This window comes from Salvelinus fontinalis, unplaced genomic scaffold (assembly GCF_029448725.1).
Source record: "Salvelinus fontinalis isolate EN_2023a unplaced genomic scaffold, ASM2944872v1 scaffold_1044, whole genome shotgun sequence".
In the NCBI taxonomy this organism is placed as follows: Eukaryota; Metazoa; Chordata; class Actinopteri; order Salmoniformes; family Salmonidae; genus Salvelinus; species Salvelinus fontinalis.
The window spans coordinates 43,029-63,977 of NW_026601253.1; the positions used below are offsets into that span (position 1 = coordinate 43,029).

At 52.5% G+C, this 20,949-nt stretch overlaps 2 protein-coding genes across 2 annotated transcripts; one reads left to right on the forward strand and one right to left on the reverse strand.

The window, feature by feature from the left end:
• Positions 1-4,677: 4,677 nt before the first annotated feature.
• Positions 4,678-12,144, reverse strand: LOC129848532 (mucin-19-like). The gene is made up of 7 exons (XM_055915690.1): positions 12,050-12,144; positions 11,809-11,874; positions 11,562-11,645; positions 9,862-11,423; positions 7,810-9,603; positions 5,722-7,443; positions 4,678-4,716 (listed from the first exon to the last, which is right to left on the reverse strand). Exons 1-7 carry the CDS (start codon positions 12,108-12,110, stop codon positions 4,678-4,680), a joined length of 5,328 nt encoding a protein of 1,775 aa, XP_055771665.1. The 5' UTR covers positions 12,111-12,144.
• Positions 12,145-17,599: 5,455 nt separating this feature from the next.
• On the forward strand, positions 17,600-20,321 carry LOC129848535 (polysialoglycoprotein-like). Its single transcript, XM_055915698.1, has 4 exons — positions 17,600-17,699; positions 17,856-17,921; positions 18,077-18,160; positions 18,299-20,321. Exons 1-4 carry the CDS (start codon positions 17,600-17,602, stop codon positions 20,209-20,211), a joined length of 2,163 nt encoding a protein of 720 aa, XP_055771673.1. The 3' UTR covers positions 20,212-20,321.
• The last annotated feature ends 628 nt before the right edge of the window (positions 20,322-20,949 follow it).

The following is a 20,949-nucleotide window of genomic DNA, read 5'->3' on the forward strand; positions in this document are numbered from 1 at the left end:
TTCGGCTAAACTAAGATATTTATAGCCCCTAACCAACAAAAAAACTCATTAGATGACAGTCTGATAACATATTTATGGTATGGGATAGGTTTTGTTAGAAAAAAGTGCATATTTCAGGTAGATGGCATAGTTTACAATTGCACCCACCGTCACAAATGGACTAGAATAATTACAATGAGCAACGTGTTTACCTAACTACTAATCATCAAACATTTCGTAAAAATACACAGCATACACTAATCGAAAGACACAGATCCTGTGAATACAGACAATATTTCAGATTTTCTAAGTGTCTTACAGCGAAAACACAATAAATCGTTATATTAGCATAGCACATAGCACATAGCAGCCCAGCATTGATTCTAGCCAAAGTGAGCGATAAAAGTCAACATCGCCAAAAGATATTAATTTTTTCACTAACCTTCTCAGAATTCTTCCGATGACACTCCTGTAACATCATTTTACAATATACATATACAGTTTGTTCGAAAAGGTGCATATTTAGCCATACAAAACCGTGGTTACACAATGAAAATAGTAGCAAAACAAGCCTGAAAATGTCGGTCGCCATCTTTCAGAGTGATCTAGTTTAATTAATAGCTAATCATATACTTGACTAAAAAATACAGGGTTTACAGGAATCGAAAGACAAATTAGTTCTTAATGCAACCGCTGATTTACATTTTTAAAATTATCCTTACTTTTCAATACAGGGTTCGCCAAGTGAAGCTATACCAAACAAAATGGCGAAATATGCGTTTAAAATATTTCGACAGAAACACGATTTATCATATTAAATATTGCTTACTTTGAGCTGTTCTTCCATCAGATTCTTGGGCAATGTATCCTTTCTATGTTATAAACGTCTTTTGGTCGATAGATGTCCTCTGTCCTTCGAAATGTCCACCACCAACGACCGACACCCCAAAACGTGTCCAAAGTTTCAGAGTGCACAACAAATAAATTCCTCAAAATCGCACTAAACGGATATAAATTGCTATAAAACGGTTCAAATTAACTACATTATGATGTTTTTAACACCTATAACGAGTAAAAACATGACCGGAGAAATATTGCTGGTTAGAAAACGATTTGGAACGAGGCAGGTCCGATGTCCTTCACGCTTCAGGCGCACGACGAGAAAGGGCGGTCTCTATACATTTTGGTCTTTTATAATGGCTGTGAATATCCCATCGATTCCATTGAAAGCGTGATGACGTACAGACACCCAGAGGAAGACGTAGGCAGTGTCGGTTTCTTCATAGCATTCACTGTCGCCTTAAAAACAGACCCCAGATCAGAGGTAAAAAATTTTGAAATCTGAACCCTGTCATGAAAAGTGCTGTAGAAATTGTTCTGTACCACTCAGAGACAAAATTTCAACTTCTATAGAAACTAGAAGGTGTTTTCTATCCAATAATAACAATAATATGCATATTGTACGATCAAGAATTTAGCACGAGGCAGTTTAATTTGGAGACACAAATATGCTAATGCGGAACAGCACCCCCTATAGTTCCAAGAGGCAGACAGGTCCAGAGGGTGCGCCCCTGGCTGTCCCTCACGTCTAGATCCAGCAGAGACTGAACCAGGACCTCCATAGCATGGTGGTGGCCGTGGTACGCCTGAATAGAAACACAAACACAGTCTCAAGCAAAGTCCAGTGGTACGCCTGAATAGATATACACTCTTAATATAATCAATGTCCTATAGTAGACCAGTGGTACGCCCGAACAGAAATACAGTGCTAGACCTCTAAAGTAGACCAGAGTCTTTCAATCGGGAGCCCATTTTTGCTCCCGCCCAGCATCAAAATCTGAGGTCCCTGCCAAGTGTGGGATTGAGAAACAAACACTCTACTTCTCCTCTGAGGTTGATTACCTCAAATGGCAAAATAAGGAAATCTTCCTCATCATCACTGTGTAGAATATGCATGTATTTCACACTAATCAGGAATAGATAGGAATTTGGTGTGTGAGTCTGTCTGGACAGTCAACTTCCTGTGGAAAATCAACACCACGCCTGCATCCCAGATAGCACCCTATTCCCTATGTAGTTAACTACTTTTGATCAGGGCCTATAAGGATCTGGTCAAAAGTAGTGTACTAAAGAGGGAATAGGGTACCATTTGTCATATGGAGACCACTTCAGGAGCAGGTAGGCTTTACTCACAGCGAGGTGTAGAGGGCTGATGGGAGCTCTGACATCAAAGTCGTTTAGCATGTCTGTCCCTGAGGTTTCAATTAGTTGAGGAAAGACCAGGATGGCCAGTTCAGACTTGTAACATATTTACTTGGAAGGTTAGTCTAGTAGCATGTGAAACATGGTAAATCTCAGTGACCAGCCCCTGCAGACATACTGGGGTGTTGCATCCATACCTTAAACAAGCAAGTGTGAGAAAGTTACCAACTGGCACTTACATCTAAAGGTGTTTCACTTGCAATCTGGAAAAAGAACATCAAGAGTGACAATGCGTCCACGACAAACATGCAGCCACACCTTAAAACCTACTGTTGGGTTCTGAGAATATGAAATATACTAATTCATGTCACTGAGGGAGAGAGCTTAATGTATAACGTTTACGTTATGTCAGGTTATGTTATTGTTAGCCATCTGGGATCCTCTGGGATTTTTTGTTTATTTCACCTTTATTTAACCAGGTAAGCTAGTTGAGAACAAGTTCTCATTTACAACTGCGACCTGGCCAAGATAAAGCAAAGCAGTGCGACACAAACAACAACACAGAGTCAGTCAATAACACAATAGAAAAAAAGAAGTCTATACAGTGTGTGCAAATGGCGTGAGGTAAGGCAATAAATAGGCCATAGTTTCAAAGTAATAAACATTTTGCAGACTAACACTGGAGTGATAGATGAGCAAGTAGTGATACTGGTGTGCAAAAGAGCAGTAAAGTAAATAAAAACAATATGGGGATGAGGTGGGTAGATTGGGGTGGGCTATTTACAGATGAACTATGTATAGCTGCAGTGATCGGTTAGCTGCTCAGATAGCTGATATTTAAAGTTAGTGAGTGAAATGTAAGTCTCCAGCTTCTGCGATTTGTGCAATTCGTTCCAGTCACTGGCAGCAGAGAACTGGAAGGAAAGGCGGCCAAAAGAGGTGTTGGCTTTGGGGATGACCAGTGAGATATACCTGCTGGAGCGCGTGCTACAGGTGGGTGTTGTTATCGTGACCAGTGAGCTGAGATAAGGCGGAGCTTTACCTAGCATAGACTTATAGATGACCTGGAGCCAGTGGGTCTGGCGACGAATATGTAGCGAGGGCCAGCCGACAAGAGCATACAGGTCTTAGTGATGGGTGGTATAAGGGGCTTTGGTAACACGGATGGCACTGTGATAGACTGCATCCAGTTTGCTGAGTAGAGTATTGGAAGCTATTTTGTAGATGACATCGCCAAAGTCGAGGAATGGTAGGATAGTCAGTTTTACTAGGGTAAGTTTGGCGGCGTGAGTGGAGGCATTGTTGCGAAATAGAAAGCCGAATCTAGATTTGATTGGATTGGAGATGTTTGATTTGAGTTTGGAAGGAGATTTTACAGTCTAGCCAGACACCTAGGTATTTGTAGTTGTCCACGTATTCTAGGTCAGAACCGTCCAGAGTAGTGATGCTAGTCGGGCGGGTGCGGGCAGCGAACGGTTGAAAATCATGCATTTGGTTTTACTAGCGTTTAGGAGCAGTTGGAGGCCATGGAAGGAGCGTTGGTGTTTAATTACAGCAGATACCTACCGGTAGCTCAAAAGTGTGACCCAATTTTGTTGCTGTATTAACTGCATTTAAAGGTTGCGTGTACGTGCTTTTTTAATTCATGGCGACTAGGTACGGTTTGCTACGACGCACACCCTGAGCGTTCATCATGCGGCTAGAGAAGGCCTGTATGAACAAACTTCCTCACGCTTCTCATAGAAATTTACCAGTTTCTTCCAATGGTTTATCCCATGTAAATCAGAGTGGGTGGGAAATCCTGGTCTAACTGTTCCTGCCCTCAAATCCTAGGTTAGCGGCGCTACAAGCAACTCTGGGAGAGCCTGGACCTGATAGCAACCTGCCAGCTAAGACAGGTTAGCATTGACTTATTTATTGGCACTGGGATATGAAGACACCCCGCCAAAACGATGGCCTAATGATACGAGAGCTGGTTTTATATTTAAGCTTTCACTAATAGGAAACCAAGTCAGTTACGAGAGAAGACACCCAGCAGAGTCATTTAAATGCAAGTTGACAACCGTGATATTAGTTAGCACTGACACCATTAAACCCAATTCTAGCAGCCTCATATGTACCAACCCCAAACACTCAGTTCCACAACCATCAAGTTTAAATGAACAAGAACCCATTCCACATAATGTGATGCTACTAGCATGATTTGACCAAATGTAGCTTAAAGTGCCAAATGGTAATTTAAGCACAGGGGTCAAAGTAGACATATATTGCCATCACCAGTTACTCATGTCAGGTCAAAGACCTCAACTCAGTAGGAACCGTCAAAACAATACTGAGGACAATATTATTACAGTTAGCGTTTAATTGAACCAAAACAAGAAATTGCAGTTACACACAACCTGGACAAAAAACCCATGAACTCTTGCATTGACCCCGAGCACCATGTCCCACATCAGATATCCATGTTTGTGGTCAACGGGGGCTGAGATGCAGAAGTCAACAGTTCCTCAATGGCATGGTCAGACGGGCCGGGGGCTGAGATGCAGAAGTCAACAGTTCCTCAATGGCATGGTCAGACGGGCCGGTGGCAGCTTCAGAGGTAGCGTCGTCAGACGGGCCGGTGGCAGCTTCAGAGGTAGCGTCGTCAGACGGGCCGGTGGCAGCTTCAGAGGTAGCGTCGTCAGACGGGCCGGTGGCAGCTTCAGAGGTAGCGTCGTCAGACGGGCCGGTGGCAGCTTCAGAGGTAGCGTCGTCAGACGGGCCGGTGGCAGCTTCAGAGGTAGCGTCGTCAGACGGGCCGGTGGCAGCTTCAGAGGTAGCGTCGTCAGACGGGCCGGTGGCAGCTTCAGAGGTAGCGTCGTCAGACGGGCCGGTGGCAGCTTCAGAGGTAGCGTCGTCAGACGGGCCGGTGGCAGCTTCAGAGGTAGCGTCGTCAGACGGGCCGGTGGCAGCTTCAGAGGTAGCGTCGTCAGACGGGCCGGTGGCAGCTTCAGAGGTAGCGTCGTCAGACGGGCCGGTGGCAGCTTCAGAGGTAGCGTCGTCAGACGGGCCGGTGGCAGCTTCAGAGGTAGCGTCGTCAGACGGGCCGGTGGCAGCTTCAGAGGTAGCGTCGTCAGACGGGCCGGTGGCAGCTTCAGAGGTAGCGTCGTCAGACGGGCCGGTGGCAGCTTCAGAGGTAGCGTCGTCAGACGGGCCGGTGGCAGCTTCAGAGGTAGCGTCGTCAGACGGGCCGGTGGCAGCTTCAGAGGTAGCGTCGTCAGACGGGCCGGTGGCAGCTTCAGAGGTAGCGTCGTCAGACGGGCCGGTGGCAGCTTCAGAGGTAGCGTCGTCAGACGGGCCGGTGGCAGCTTCAGAGGTAGCGTCGTCAGACGGGCCGGTGGCAGCTTCAGAGGTAGCGTCGTCAGACGGGCCGGTGGCAGCTTCAGAGGTAGCGTCGTCAGACGGGCCGGTGGCAGCTTCAGAGGTAGCGTCGTCAGACGGGCCGGTGGCAGCTTCAGAGGTAGCGTCGTCAGACGGGCCGGTGGCAGCTTCAGAGGTAGCGTCGTCAGACGGGCCGGTGGCAGCTTCAGAGGTAGCGTCGTCAGACGGGCCGGTGGCAGCTTCAGAGGTAGCGTCGTCAGACGGGCCGGTGGCAGCTTCAGAGGTAGCGTCGTCAGACGGGCCGGTGGCAGCTTCAGAGGTAGCGTCGTCAGACGGGCCGGTGGCAGCTTCAGAGGTAGCGTCGTCAGACGGGCCGGTGGCAGCTTCAGAGGTAGCGTCGTCAGACGGGCCGGTGGCAGCTTCAGAGGTAGCGTCGTCAGACGGGCCGGTGGCAGCTTCAGAGGTAGCGTCGTCAGACGGGCCGGTGGCAGCTTCAGAGGTAGCGTCGTCAGACGGGCCGGTGGCAGCTTCAGAGGTAGCGTCGTCAGACGGGCCGGTGGCAGCTTCAGAGGTAGCGTCGTCAGACGGGCCGGTGGCAGCTTCAGAGGTAGCGTCGTCAGACGGGCCGGTGGCAGCTTCAGAGGTAGCGTCGTCAGACGGGCCGGTGGCAGCTTCAGAGGTAGCGTCGTCAGACGGGCCGGTGGCAGCTTCAGAGGTAGCGTCGTCAGACGGGCCGGTGGCAGCTTCAGAGGTAGCGTCGTCAGACGGGCCGGTGGCAGCTTCAGAGGTAGCGTCGTCAGACGGGCCGGTGGCAGCTTCAGAGGTAGCGTCGTCAGACGGGCCGGTGGCAGCTTCAGAGGTAGCGTCGTCAGACGGGCCGGTGGCAGCTTCAGAGGTAGCGTCGTCAGACGGGCCGGTGGCAGCTTCAGAGGTAGCGTCGTCAGACGGGCCGGTGGCAGCTTCAGAGGTAGCGTCGTCAGACGGGCCGGTGGCAGCTTCAGAGGTAGCGTCGTCAGACGGGCCGGTGGCAGCTTCAGAGGTAGCGTCGTCAGACGGGCCGGTGGCAGCTTCAGAGGTAGCGTCGTCAGACGGGCCGGTGGCAGCTTCAGAGGTAGCGTCGTCAGACGGGCCGGTGGCAGCTTCAGAGGTAGCGTCGTCAGACGGGCCGGTGGCAGCTTCAGAGGTAGCGTCGTCAGACGGGCCGGTGGCAGCTTCAGAGGTAGCGTCGTCAGACGGGCCGGTGGCAGCTTCAGAGGTAGCGTCGTCAGACGGGCCGGTGGCAGCTTCAGAGGTAGCGTCGTCAGACGGGCCGGTGGCAGCTTCAGAGGTAGCGTCGTCAGACGGGCCGGTGGCAGCTTCAGAGGTAGCGTCGTCAGACGGGCCGGTGGCAGCTTCAGAGGTAGCGTCGTCAGACGGGCCGGTGGCAGCTTCAGAGGTAGCGTCGTCAGACGGGCCGGTGGCAGCTTCAGAGGTAGCGTCGTCAGACGGGCCGGTGGCAGCTTCAGAGGTAGCGTCGTCAGACGGGCCGGTGGCAGCTTCAGAGGTAGCGTCGTCAGACGGGCCGGTGGCAGCTTCAGAGGTAGCGTCGTCAGACGGGCCGGTGGCAGCTTCAGAGGTAGCGTCGTCAGACGGGCCGGTGGCAGCTTCAGAGGTAGCGTCGTCAGACGGGCCGGTGGCAGCTTCAGAGGTAGCGTCGTCAGACGGGCCGGTGGCAGCTTCAGAGGTAGCGTCGTCAGACGGGCCGGTGGCAGCTTCAGAGGTAGCGTCGTCAGACGGGCCGGTGGCAGCTTCAGAGGTAGCGTCGTCAGACGGGCCGGTGGCAGCTTCAGAGGTAGCGTCGTCAGACGGGCCGGTGGCAGCTTCAGAGGTAGCGTCGTCAGACGGGCCGGTGGCAGCTTCAGAGGTAGCGTCGTCAGACGGGCCGGTGGCAGCTTCAGAGGTAGCGTCGTCAGACGGGCCGGTGGCAGCTTCAGAGGTAGCGTCGTCAGACGGGCCGGTGGCAGCTTCAGAGGTAGCGTCGTCAGACGGGCCGGTGGCAGCTTCAGAGGTAGCGTCGTCAGACGGGCCGGTGGCAGCTTCAGAGGTAGCGTCGTCAGACGGGCCGGTGGCAGCTTCAGAGGTAGCGTCGTCAGACGGGCCGGTGGCAGCTTCAGAGGTAGCGTCGTCAGACGGGCCGGTGGCAGCTTCAGAGGTAGCGTCGTCAGACGGGCCGGTGGCAGCTTCAGAGGTAGCGTCGTCAGACGGGCCGGTGGCAGCTTCAGAGGTAGCGTCGTCAGACGGGCCGGTGGCAGCTTCAGAGGTAGCGTCGTCAGACGGGCCGGTGGCAGCTTCAGAGGTAGCGTCGTCAGACGGGCCGGTGGCAGCTTCAGAGGTAGCGTCGTCAGACGGGCCGGTGGCAGCTTCAGAGGTAGCGTCGTCAGACGGGCCGGTGGCAGCTTCAGAGGTAGCGTCGTCAGACGGGCCGGTGGCAGCTTCAGAGGTAGCGTCGTCAGACGGGCCGGTGGCAGCTTCAGAGGTAGCGTCGTCAGACGGGCCGGTGGCAGCTTCAGAGGTAGCGTCGTCAGACGGGCCGGTGGCAGCTTCAGAGGTAGCGTCGTCAGACGGGCCGGTGGCAGCTTCAGAGGTAGCGTCGTCAGACGGGCCGGTGGCAGCTTCAGAGGTAGCGTCGTCAGACGGGCCGGTGGCAGCTTCAGAGGTAGCGTCGTCAGACGGGCCGGTGGCAGCTTCAGAGGTAGCGTCGTCAGACGGGCCGGTGGCAGCTTCAGAGGTAGCGTCGTCAGACGGGCCGGTGGCAGCTTCAGAGGTAGCGTCGTCAGACGGGCCGGTGGCAGCTTCAGAGGTAGCGTCGTCAGACGGGCCGGTGGCAGCTTCAGAGGTAGCGTCGTCAGACGGGCCGGTGGCAGCTTCAGAGGTAGCGTCGTCAGACGGGCCGGTGGCAGCTTCAGAGGTAGCGTCGTCAGACGGGCCGGTGGCAGCTTCAGAGGTAGCGTCGTCAGACGGGCCGGTGGCAGCTTCAGAGGTAGCGTCGTCAGACGGGCCGGTGGCAGCTTCAGAGGTAGCGTCGTCAGACGGGCCGGTGGCAGCTTCAGAGGTAGCGTCGTCAGACGGGCCGGTGGCAGCTTCAGAGGTAGCGTCGTCAGACGGGCCGGTGGCAGCTTCAGAGGTAGCGTCGTCAGACGGGCCGGTGGCAGCTTCAGAGGTAGCGTCGTCAGACGGGCCGGTGGCAGCTTCAGAGGTAGCGTCGTCAGACGGGCCGGTGGCAGCTTCAGAGGTAGCGTCGTCAGACGGGCCGGTGGCAGCTTCAGAGGTAGCGTCGTCAGACGGGCCGGTGGCAGCTTCAGAGGTAGCGTCGTCAGACGGGCCGGTGGCAGCTTCAGAGGTAGCGTCGTCAGACGGGCCGGTGGCAGCTTCAGAGGTAGCGTCGTCAGACGGGCCGGTGGCAGCTTCAGAGGTAGCGTCGTCAGACGGGCCGGTGGCAGCTTCAGAGGTAGCGTCGTCAGACGGGCCGGTGGCAGCTTCAGAGGTAGCGTCGTCAGACGGGCCGGTGGCAGCTTCAGAGGTAGCGTCGTCAGACGGGCCGGTGGCAGCTTCAGAGGTAGCGTCGTCAGACGGGCCGGTGGCAGCTTCAGAGGTAGCGTCGTCAGACGGGCCGGTGGCAGCTTCAGAGGTAGCGTCGTCAGACGGGCCGGTGGCAGCTTCAGAGGTAGCGTCGTCAGACGGGCCGGTGGCAGCTTCAGAGGTAGCGTCGTCAGACGGGCCGGTGGCAGCTTCAGAGGTAGCGTCGTCAGACGGGCCGGTGGCAGCTTCAGAGGTAGCGTCGTCAGACGGGCCGGTGGCAGCTTCAGAGGTAGCGTCGTCAGACGGGCCGGTGGCAGCTTCAGAGGTAGCGTCGTCAGACGGGCCGGTGGCAGCTTCAGAGGTAGCGTCGTCAGACGGGCCGGTGGCAGCTTCAGAGGTAGCGTCGTCAGACGGGCCGGTGGCAGCTTCAGAGGTAGCGTCGTCAGACGGGCCGGTGGCAGCTTCAGAGGTAGCGTCGTCAGACGGGCCGGTGGCAGCTTCAGAGGTAGCGTCGTCAGACGGGCCGGTGGCAGCTTCAGAGGTAGCGTCGTCAGACGGGCCGGTGGCAGCTTCAGAGGTAGCGTCGTCAGACGGGCCGGTGGCAGCTTCAGAGGTAGCGTCGTCAGACGGGCCGGTGGCAGCTTCAGAGGTAGCGTCGTCAGACGGGCCGGTGGCAGCTTCAGAGGTAGCGTCGTCAGACGGGCCGGTGGCAGCTTCAGAGGTAGCGTCGTCAGACGGGCCGGTGGCAGCTTCAGAGGTAGCGTCGTCAGACGGGCCGGTGGCAGCTTCAGAGGTAGCGTCGTCAGACGGGCCGGTGGCAGCTTCAGAGGTAGCGTCGTCAGACGGGCCGGTGGCAGCTTCAGAGGTAGCGTCGTCAGACGGGCCGGTGGCAGCTTCAGAGGTAGCGTCGTCAGACGGGCCGGTGGCAGCTTCAGAGGTAGCGTCGTCAGACGGGCCGGTGGCAGCTTCAGAGGTAGCGTCGTCAGACGGGCCGGTGGCAGCTTCAGAGGTAGCGTCGTCAGACGGGCCGGTGGCAGCTTCAGAGGTAGCGTCGTCAGACGGGCCGGTGGCAGCTTCAGAGGTAGCGTCGTCAGACGGGCCGGTGGCAGCTTCAGAGGTAGCGTCGTCAGACGGGCCGGTGGCAGCTTCAGAGGTAGCGTCGTCAGACGGGCCGGTGGCAGCTTCAGAGGTAGCGTCGTCAGACGGGCCGGTGGCAGCTTCAGAGGTAGCGTCGTCAGACGGGCCGGTGGCAGCTTCAGAGGTAGCGTCGTCAGACGGGCCGGTGGCAGCTTCAGAGGTAGCGTCGTCAGACGGGCCGGTGGCAGCTTCAGAGGTAGCGTCGTCAGACGGGCCGGTGGCAGCTTCAGAGGTAGCGTCGTCAGACGGGCCGGTGGCAGCTTCAGAGGTAGCGTCGTCAGACGGGCCGGTGGCAGCTTCAGAGGTAGCGTCGTCAGACGGGCCGGTGGCAGCTTCAGAGGTAGCGTCGTCAGACGGGCCGGTGGCAGCTTCAGAGGTAGCGTCGTCAGACGGGCCGGTGGCAGCTTCAGAGGTAGCGTCGTCAGACGGGCCGGTGGCAGCTTCAGAGGTAGCGTCGTCAGACGGGCCGGTGGCAGCTTCAGAGGTAGCGTCGTCAGACGGGCCGGTGGCAGCTTCAGAGGTAGCGTCGTCAGACGGGCCGGTGGCAGCTTCAGAGGTAGCGTCGTCAGACGGGCCGGTGGCAGCTTCAGAGGTAGCGTCGTCAGACGGGCCGGTGGCAGCTTCAGAGGTAGCGTCGTCAGACGGGCCGGTGGCAGCTTCAGAGGTAGCGTCGTCAGACGGGCCGGTGGCAGCTTCAGAGGTAGCGTCGTCAGACGGGCCGGTCGCAGCTTCAGAGGTAGCGTCGTCAGACGGGCCGGTCGCAGCTTCAGAGGTAGCGTCGTCAGACGGGCCGGTCGCAGCTTCAGAGGTAGCGTCGTCAGACTGGCCGGTCGCAGCTTCAGAGGTAGCGTCGTCAGACGGGCCGGTGGCAGCTTCAGAGGTAGCGTCGTCAGACGGGCCGGTGGCAGCTTCAGAGGTAGCGTCGTCAGACGGGCCGGTGGCAGCTTCAGAGGTAGCGTCGTCAGACGGGCCAGTGGCAGCTTCAGAGGTAGCGTCGTCAGACGGGCCGGTGGCAGCTTCAGAGGTAGCGTCGTCAGACGGGCCAGTGGCAGCTTCAGAGGTAGCGTCGTCAGACGGGCCAGTGGCAGCTTCTGAGGTAGCGTCGTCAGAGGACAGGGCATCATTTGCCGTAGAGCTACCGTGGTTTGGAGAAGCTTGGGATTCTACTTCATTAGTCTCGAAATACTCTAGAGAGAAAACATAAAGGAACAGTTGGGTATTCTACAGCAACACAGCTGTTCTACACGGTCTAAGCCAAATTGCCATTTGAATGTTGAGCAACATGAACCCAACACAGATTTCAAAGTATATGTTTCAGGCCGTACCTTCTCTGTCTTGTTTAGCGTCAGACCCTATGGATCGGAGCAAGGCCAGGGCATGCACAATGGAGACGTCATTTGATGACAGCTCTGAAAAACGTAGGTTAAGGTACACAAGCAAAATGACCAAATCAAAGGGTTTGACAACATTATTTAGACAACTGAGTTACTCTATGGTGTTGAATGAGTGTCAAGCACAGCAGCACCATAGACACAGTACAAAGCTAGAAGGGTTGTGGAAAGAAACACTTACCTCCAAGTCTCCTCTGCAGAGAGACTTGCTCTAGCTTCTGGGACTTTCCAACAGGGTAACAAGAAACTAAGGAGAAAGTGTTGACAGAAGTTGAGTTGACACAAAATAGCTACATATATTAATAATAGCAGACGACCAAAGCGGAACAAACATTAAGTCAAATTTTTATCTCCAACTGATAAAGATAAAATTATTTCCCAACCAAATCCCTTCAATCCAAATAAAACATTAGTGAACCAACCTTTCACAACCCCCACAGTCACCACAAAGAGCAGCAATTCTCTCACTCCGCCCATGATCATGAAAATAGTCTGTGTTATCAACAGGTAATGTCTTCACATGGCCTGTATGAGGCTTATATAGGCCACTAATGACCTTTTACCTGACAAACATGACTTAACGATCAATTAACATGCTTGATTGAGGTGTTACATTCAGATAGAAATAGACCATGTAGAATGTATGTTGGGCAGGCAATCTTTTCTACTCCATATATTGCATTTATATCTGTAATGTTTAACCCTAATGGTCTCAGATCAGCAGTAGAAAGAAGTAGGCCTAATTATTTTAGGTGTAATCTTCAAAGATATTAGGGGGAAATAAACACTGTACCCAAATCCACTTTTTACAATGCTCCTGGGAAATGGGTAGGCCTCCACCATATAGTCCTTCACAGTTTTACAGCTGTGTTATATTCCTTTATTTACATAGATCACATACATAAATATATATGTTAGCTGTAGGTAGCTTTGGGATAAAATTCCCATATTGTATTGTTACTAACATAAATCATAATATATCATATTTTCCTAATTTGCTCTGTAGGAGGTTCGTCATATGAAGGACATTCAAGTGGATGTGACCCCTAACCTGCAATAGGGGCTCAGTGGGGTGACAGACATCCTGTAACGGATCTCCAAGCTAGTGTCTGAGGACCTGGAGGAGGCTGTGTCTACAGCTGTGGTTCAGGACAAGCATGGTAACCTAACCTAACCTCACTGTATGAAGGATTTTATTGTTATTCATAGTCATCTCCAATCTGTTCAAATATCACTGTTGTTGATAACACACATTACCAAAATGATTCACACTTGTCTTCCTATTTCCACATAATCTGTCATGGTTCCCCACCTTAACAGGGCATAAAACCAACCTCTCTTTATTGCTCTCTTTATTGCTAATACAACCAAATCCAACAGCGTTCGAGTATCTTAATGCTTTTCTTCTAACCCTGAATGGCAACTTTTTATCCTAGTACACAAGCATGTCATTTTATCCATCCACACCCACTCTACTGCCGCATGTCCACTGCGGCTGAGACTTTCACCCACTCGTTACAGGTATTAGCAGGTAACCAACCCCACCCGGGTCTTACCCCCTAAGACTACGACCGGTCATAATTACAATGGGACTACTGAATAAGCTCAGGCTTTCTAGGTCCGTACCCTATAATTGGTTCAGCGTACGACTCTCATCTCCCCAAGATGTCAGAATTAGTGATAACAGGTGTAGGAACTGTGCCTACCTTGTTTCTGTTTCACTGATTCAGAATCTCTAGTTCGACTGCAAATCGTGGTGAACCCTGCTCGCAGTGCCAACTGTTAGGTTCTAATTCTCAGAGTAAAAACTCGACGGACACTATGAAAGCTTAAACCAAGTTTATTCTTCCCAGAGGGTCAAGACAGCTGCATTAGACAAAAAACATATTCACACAAGCACTGATATTTAATCCTTTCTCCTATGCTGAGTCTACTCCTACACCTCTGAACAGCCAATGCATCTCTGTTGCTAGACAGAACCTTTGTGATATCTGTTCTTCCTCACTTCATCTGACCTGACCGCTACCCCAAAGTGCTCACTCCTCCCCAACTCAAGGCTGTCATGTTGATTGGTACCAGACTGTGTCTGGTAGATTTTTCAACCAGAAATTTGCACAGTGTAGCTCTAACTCCAAAAAGTTTTGGGACACTGTAAAGTCCATGGAGAACAAGAGCACCTCCTCCCAGCTGCCCACTGCATTGAGGCTAGGTAACACGGTCACCACCGATAAATCCATGATAATCGAACATTTCAATAAGCATTTCTCTACGGCTGGCCATGTTTTCTTCCTGGCTACCCCAACTCCGGCCAACAGCTCCGCACACCCCGCAGCTACTTGCCCGAGCCTCCCCAGCTTCTCCTTCACCCAAATCCAGTTAGCAGATGTTCTGAAAGAGCTGCAAAAACTGGACCCGTACAAATCAGCTGGGCTAGACAATCTGGACCCTCTCTTTCTAAAATTATCCGCCGCCATTGTTGCAACCCCTATTACCAGTCTGTTCAACCTCTCTTTCGTATCGTCCGAGATCCCTAAAGATTGGAAAGCTGCCGCGGTCATCCCCCTCTTCAAAGGGGGTGACACTCTAGACCCAAACTGTTATAGACCTATATCCATCCTGCCCTGCCTTTCTAAAGTCTTCGAAAGCCAAGTTAATAAACAGATCACTGACCATTTCGAATCCCACCGTACCTTCTCCGCTGTGCAATCCAGTTTCCGAGCTGGTCATGGGTGCACCTCAGCCACGCTCAAGGTACTAAACGATATCATAACCGCCATCGATAAAAGACATTACTGTGCAGCCGTCTTCATCGACCTGGCCAAGGCTTTCGACTCTGTCAATCACCGTATTCTTATCGGCAGACTCAACAGCCTTGGTTTCTCAAATGACTGTCTCGCCTGGTTCACCAACTACTTCGCAGACAGAGTTCAGTGTGTCAAATTGGAAGGCCTGTTGTCCGGACCTCTGGCAGTCTCTATGGGGGTACCACAGGGTTCAATTCTCAAGCCGACTCTTTTCTCTGTATACATCAATGATGTCGCTCTTGCTGCTGGTGAGTCTCTGATCCACCTCTACGCAGACGACACTATTCTGTATACTTCTGGCCCTTCTTTTGACACTGTGTTAACAACCCTCCAGGCGAGCTTCAATGCCATACAACTCTACTTCCGTGGTCTCCAACTGCTCTTAAATACAAGTAAAACTAAATGCATGCTCTTCAACCGATCGCTGCCTGCACCTGCCCGCCTGTCCAACATCACTACTCTGGACGGCTCTGACTTAGAATATGTGGACAACTACAAATACCTAGGTGTCTGGTTAGACTGTAAACTCTCCTTCCAGACTCACATCAAACATCTCCAATCCAAAGTTAAATCTAGAATTAGCTTCCTATTCCGCAACAAAGCATCCTTCACTCATGCTGCCAAACATACCCTTGTAAAACTGACCATCCTACCAATCCTCGACTTCGGTGATGTCATTTACAAAATAGCCTCCAAAACCCTACTCAATAAATTGGATGCAGTCTATCACAGTGCCATCCGTTTTGCCACCAAAGCCCCATATACTACCCACCACTGCGACCTGTACACTCTCGTTGGCTGGCCCTCGCTTCATACTCGTCGCCAAACCCACTGGCTCCAGGTCATCTACAAGACCCTGCTAGGTAAAGTCCCCCCTTATCTCAGCTCGCTGGTCACCATAGCAGCACCCACCTGTAGCACGCGCTCCAGCAGGTATATCTCTCTGGTCACCCCCAAAACCAATTCTTCCTTTGGCCGCCTCTCCTTCCAGTTCTCTGCTGCCAATGACTGGAACGAACTACAAAAATCTCTGAAACTGGAAACACTTATCTCCCTCACTAGCTTTAAGCACCAGCTTTCAGAGCAGCTCATAGATTACTGCACCTGTACATAGCCCATCTATAATTTAGCCCAAACAACTACATCTTTACCTACTGTATTTATTTATTTATTTTGCTCCGTTGCACCCCATTATTTCTATCTCTACTTTGCACTTTCTTCCACTGCAAACCAACCATTCCAGTTTTTTTTTACTTGCTATATTGTATTTACTTCGCCACCATGGCCTTTTTTATATTTTTATTTATTTATATATATATTTTGTTTGCCTTCACCTCCCTTATCTCACCTCACTTGCTCACATTGTATATAGACTTATTTTTCACTGTATTATTGACTGTATGTTTGTTTTACTCCATGTGTAACTATGTGTTGTTGTATGTGTCGAACTGCTTTGCTTTATCTTGGCCAGGTCGCAATTGTAAATGAGAACGTGTTCTCAATTTGCCTACCTGGTTAAATAAAGGTGAAATAAAATAAATAAATAAAAGATACAATGATACGATGTCTATCTAAGTATATGGTTACGGAGAATAGTCCCATATGAGATGGTTAGGTCACGTCATCCCCTTTCGTGTTGTCGTCGTGGCAACAGGTCGGGAACAGCTCCTGAGTGAAGGCGAGGCATGCACCGTGTCTGCCCGTCTCCGTAGTTCGTCAGTTTTCCAGCCTCGTAGTCCAGCAGCATTCTAATGCGGGAGTGGTGACAGTGGCCATCCACCGCTTCCAGGTGTAACAGTATAACTTTAGTCCGTCCCCTCGCCCCGACCCGGGCGTGAACCAGGGACCCTCTGCACACATCAACAACAGTCACCCACGAAGCATCGTTACCCATCGCTCCACAAAAGCCTCGGCCCTTGCAGAGCAAGGGGAACCACTACTTCAAGGTTTCAGAGCAAGTGACGTCACCGACTGAAAGGCTGCTAGCGCGCACCACTGCTACCTAGCTAGCCATTTCACATCGGTTACACAGGCACCCATTGTGCCAGGTGCTCAGCTGGCGCTCATCCAGCTGGAGGCTCTAGGGAAGATCGTTCATTCCCACCATACACCGTTTCCCCTTTTCCTTCCTGGGGATGCCCTCGTACGTTCTCCTGGGAGAGGAGCAGGTGATCGTTGGCCGTACAAGGGTCAAAGGTCAGGGTGCAGCGGTCTGAGGAGGAGGGCGAAGGGAACATGTGAGAAGACAATTAGGTGTACATAATATCTATGATAGTTTTATGTTAAAGTAAGGAACAACCACATACATTCGCTGAGGTCCTGCTTCCGAACTAGGTTACATGGAGCAGCTGGACTGGGGATCACAGCCAGGATGGTGCACTTATCCTGGGCTGAACCTACTGAAGTGGGTTGGGGGATGGGGAAGAGAAGGGAGATTGGTGGAGAGACACAGAGACATATTTTAAAAGATTGGAGGTTACTATCCCTAACAATAAAATCCTTCATACATTGAGGTTAGGTTACCATGCTTGTCCTGCCCCACAGCTGTAGACACAGCCTCCTACAGGTCCTCAGACACTAGCTGGAGATCCCTTACAGGATGTCTGTCACCCCACTGAGCCCCTCCTACAGTTTAGGGGTCACACCCACTTGAATGTCCTTCATATGACGAACCTCCTACAGAGCAAATGAGTAAAATATGATATATTATGACTTATGTTAGTAACAATACAATATGGGAATTTTATCCCAAAGCTACCTACAGCTAACATATATATTTATGTATGTGATCTATGTAAATAAAGGAATATAACACAGCTGTAAAACTATGAGGACTATATGGTGGAGGCCTACCCATTTCCCAGGAGCATTGTAAAAAGTGGATTTGAGTACAGTGTTTATTTCCCCCTAATATCTTTGAAGATTACACCTAAAATAATTAGGCCTACTTCTTTTTACTGCTGATCTGAGACCATTAGGGTTAAACATTACAGATATAAATGCAATATATGGAGTAGAAAAGATTGCCTGCCCACCAGAATCAACATACGTTCTACATGGTCTATTTCTATCTGAATGTAACACCTCAATCAAGCATGTTAATTGATCGTTAAGTCATGTTTGTCAGGTAAAAGGTCATTAGTGGCCTATATAAGCCTCATACAGGCCATGGGAAGACATTACCTGTTGATAACACAGACTATTTTCATGATCATGGGAGGTGTGAGAGAACTGCTGCTCTTTGTGGTGACTGTGGGGGTTGTGAAAGGTTGGTTCACTAATGTTTTATTTGGATTGAAGGGATTTGTTTGGGAAATATGCTTTACTTTATCAGTTGGAGGTTACAATGTGACTGTCTGTTCCGCATTGGTCATCTGCTATTATTAATATATGTAGATATTTTCCGTCAACACTTTCTCCTCAGTTTCTTGTTACCCTGTTGGAAAGTCCCAGAAGCAAGAGCAAGTCTCTCTGCAGAGGAGACTTGGAGGTAAGTGTTTCTTTCCACAACCCTTCTAGCTTTGTACTGTGTCTATGGTGCTGCTGTGCTTGACACTCATTCAACACCATAGAGTAACTTAGATGTCTAAATAATGTTGTCAAACCCTTTGATTTTGCTTGTGTACCTTAACCTACGTTTTTCAGAGCTGTCATCAAATGACGTCTCCATTGTGCATGCCCTGGCCTTGCTCCGATCCATAGGGTCTGACGCTAAACAAGACAGAGAAGGTACGGCCTGAAACATATACTTTGAAATCTGTGTTGGGTTCATGTTGCTCAACATTCAAATGGCAATTTGGCTTAGACCGTGTAGAACAGCTGTGTTGCTGTAGAATACCCAACTGTTCCTTTATGTTTTCTCTCTAGAGTATTTCGAGACTAATGAAGTAGAATCCCAAGCTTCTCCAAACCACGGTAGCTCTACGGCAAATGATGCCCTGTCCTCTGACGACGCTACCTCAAAAGCTGCCACTGGCCCGTCTGACGACGCTACCTCTGAAGCTGCCACCGGCCCGTCTGACGACGCTACCTCTGAAGCTGCCACCGGCCCGTCTGACGACGCTACTTCTGAAGCTGCCACCGGCCCGTCTGACGACGCTACCTCTGAAGCTGCCACCGGCCCGTCTGACGACGCTACCTCTGAAGCTGCCACTGGCCCGTCTGACGACGCTACCTCTGAAGCTGCCACTGGCCCGTCTGACGACGCTACCTCTGAAGCTGCCACTGGCCCGTCTGACGACGCTACCTCTGAAGCTGCCACTGGCCCGTCTGACGACGCTACCTCTGAAGCTGCCACTGGCCCGTCTGACGACGCTACCTCTGAAGCTGCCACTGGCCCGTCTGACGACGCTACCTCTGAAGCTGCCACTGGCCCGTCTGACGACGCTACCTCTGAAGCTGCCACTGGCCCGTCTGACGACGCTGCCTCTGAAGCTGCCACTGGCCCGTCGGGCGACGCTGCCTCTGAAGCTGCCACTGGCCCGTCGGGCGACGCTACCTCTGAAGCTGCCACTGGCCCGTCGGGCGACGCTACCTCTGAAGCTGCCACTGGCCCGTCGGGCGACGCTACCTCTGAAGCTGCCACTGGCCCGTCGGGCGACGCTACCTCTGAAGCTGCCACTGGCCCGTCGGGCGACGCTACCTCTGAAGCTGCCACTGGCCCGTCGGGCGACGCTACCTCTGAAGCTGCCACTGGCCCGTCGGACGACGCTACCTCTGAAGCTGCCACTGGCCCGTCGGGCGACGCTACCTCTGAAGCTGCCACTGGCCCGCCGGGCGACGCTACCTCTGAAGCTGCCACTGGCCCGTCGGACGACGCTACCTCTGAAGCTGCCACTGGCCCGTCGGACGACGCTACCTCTGAAGCTGCCACTGGCCCGTCGGACGACGCTACCTCTGAAGCTGCCACTGGCCCGTCGGACGACGCTACCTCTGAAGCTGCCACTGGCCCGTCGGACGACGCTACCTCTGAAGCTGCCACTGGCCCGTCGGACGACGCTACCTCTGAAGCTGCCACTGGCCCGTCGGACGACGCTACCTCTGAAGCTGCCACTGGCCCGTCGGACGACGCTACCTCTGAAGCTGCCACTGGCCCGTCGGACGACGCTACCTCTGAAGCTGCCACTGGCCCGTCGGACGACGCTACCTCTGAAGCTGCCACTGGCCCGTCGGACGACGCTACCTCTGAAGCTGCCACTGGCCCGTCGGACGACGCTACCTCTGAAGCTGCCACTGGCCCGTCGGACGACGCTACCTCTGAAGCTGCCACTGGCCCGTCGGACGACGCTACCTCTGAAGCTGCCACTGGCCCGTCGGACGACGCTACCTCTGAAGCTGCCACTGGCCCGTCGGACGACGCTACCTCTGAAGCTGCCACTGGCCCGTCGGACGACGCTACCTCTGAAGCTGCCACTGGCCCGTCGGACGACGCTACCTCTGAAGCTGCCACTGGCCCGTCGGACGACGCTACCTCTGAAGCTGCCACTGGCCCGTCGGACGACGCTACCTCTGAAGCTGCCACCGGCCCGTCGGACGACGCTACCTCTGAAGCTGCCACCGGCCCGTCGGACGACGCTACCTCTGAAGCTGCCACCGGCCCGTCGGACGACGCTACCTCTGAAGCTGCCACCGGCCCGTCGGACGACGCTACCTCTGAAGCTGCCACCGGCCCGTCGGACGACGCTACCTCTGAAGCTGCCACCGGCCCGTCTGACCATGCCATTGAGGAACTGTTGACTTCTGCATCTCAGCCCCCGTTGACCACAAACATGGATATCTGATGTGGGACATGGTGCTCGGGGTCCATGCAAGAGTTCATGGGTTTTTTGTCCAGGTTGTGTGTGTAACTGCAATTTCTTGTTTTGGCTCAATTAAACGCTAACTGTAATAATTGTGTCCTCAGTTTTGTTTTGACGGTTCCTACTTGGAGTTGAGGTCTTTGACCTGACATGAGTAACTGGTGATGGCAACATTTATTTTGCATTATAACCATGCTTTGGCATCAGCAATATGTCTACTTTGACCCATGTGCTTAAATTACCATTTGACTTAAGCTACATTTGGTCAAATTATGCTAGTAGCATCACATGATGTGGAATGGGTTCTTGTTCATTTAAACTTGATTGTTGTGGAACTGAGTGTTTGGGGTTGGTACATATGAGGCTGCTAGAATTGGGTTTAATGGTGTCAGTGCTAACTAATATCACGGTTGTCAACTTGCATTTAAATGACTCTGCTGGGTGTCTTCTCTCGTAACTGACTTGGTTTCCTATTAGTGAAAGCTTAAATATAAAACCAGCTCTCGTATCATTAGCCCATCGTTTTGGCGGTGTGTGTTAATATCCCAGTGCCAATTAAAACTTTCAGGTTTAAATAAGTCAATGCTAACCTGTCTTAGCTGGCAGATTGCTATCAGGTCCAGGCTCTCCCAGAGTTGCTTGTAGCGCCGCTAACCTAGGGTTTGAGGGCAGGAACAGTTTGACCAGGATTTCCCACCCACTCCGATTTACATGGGATAA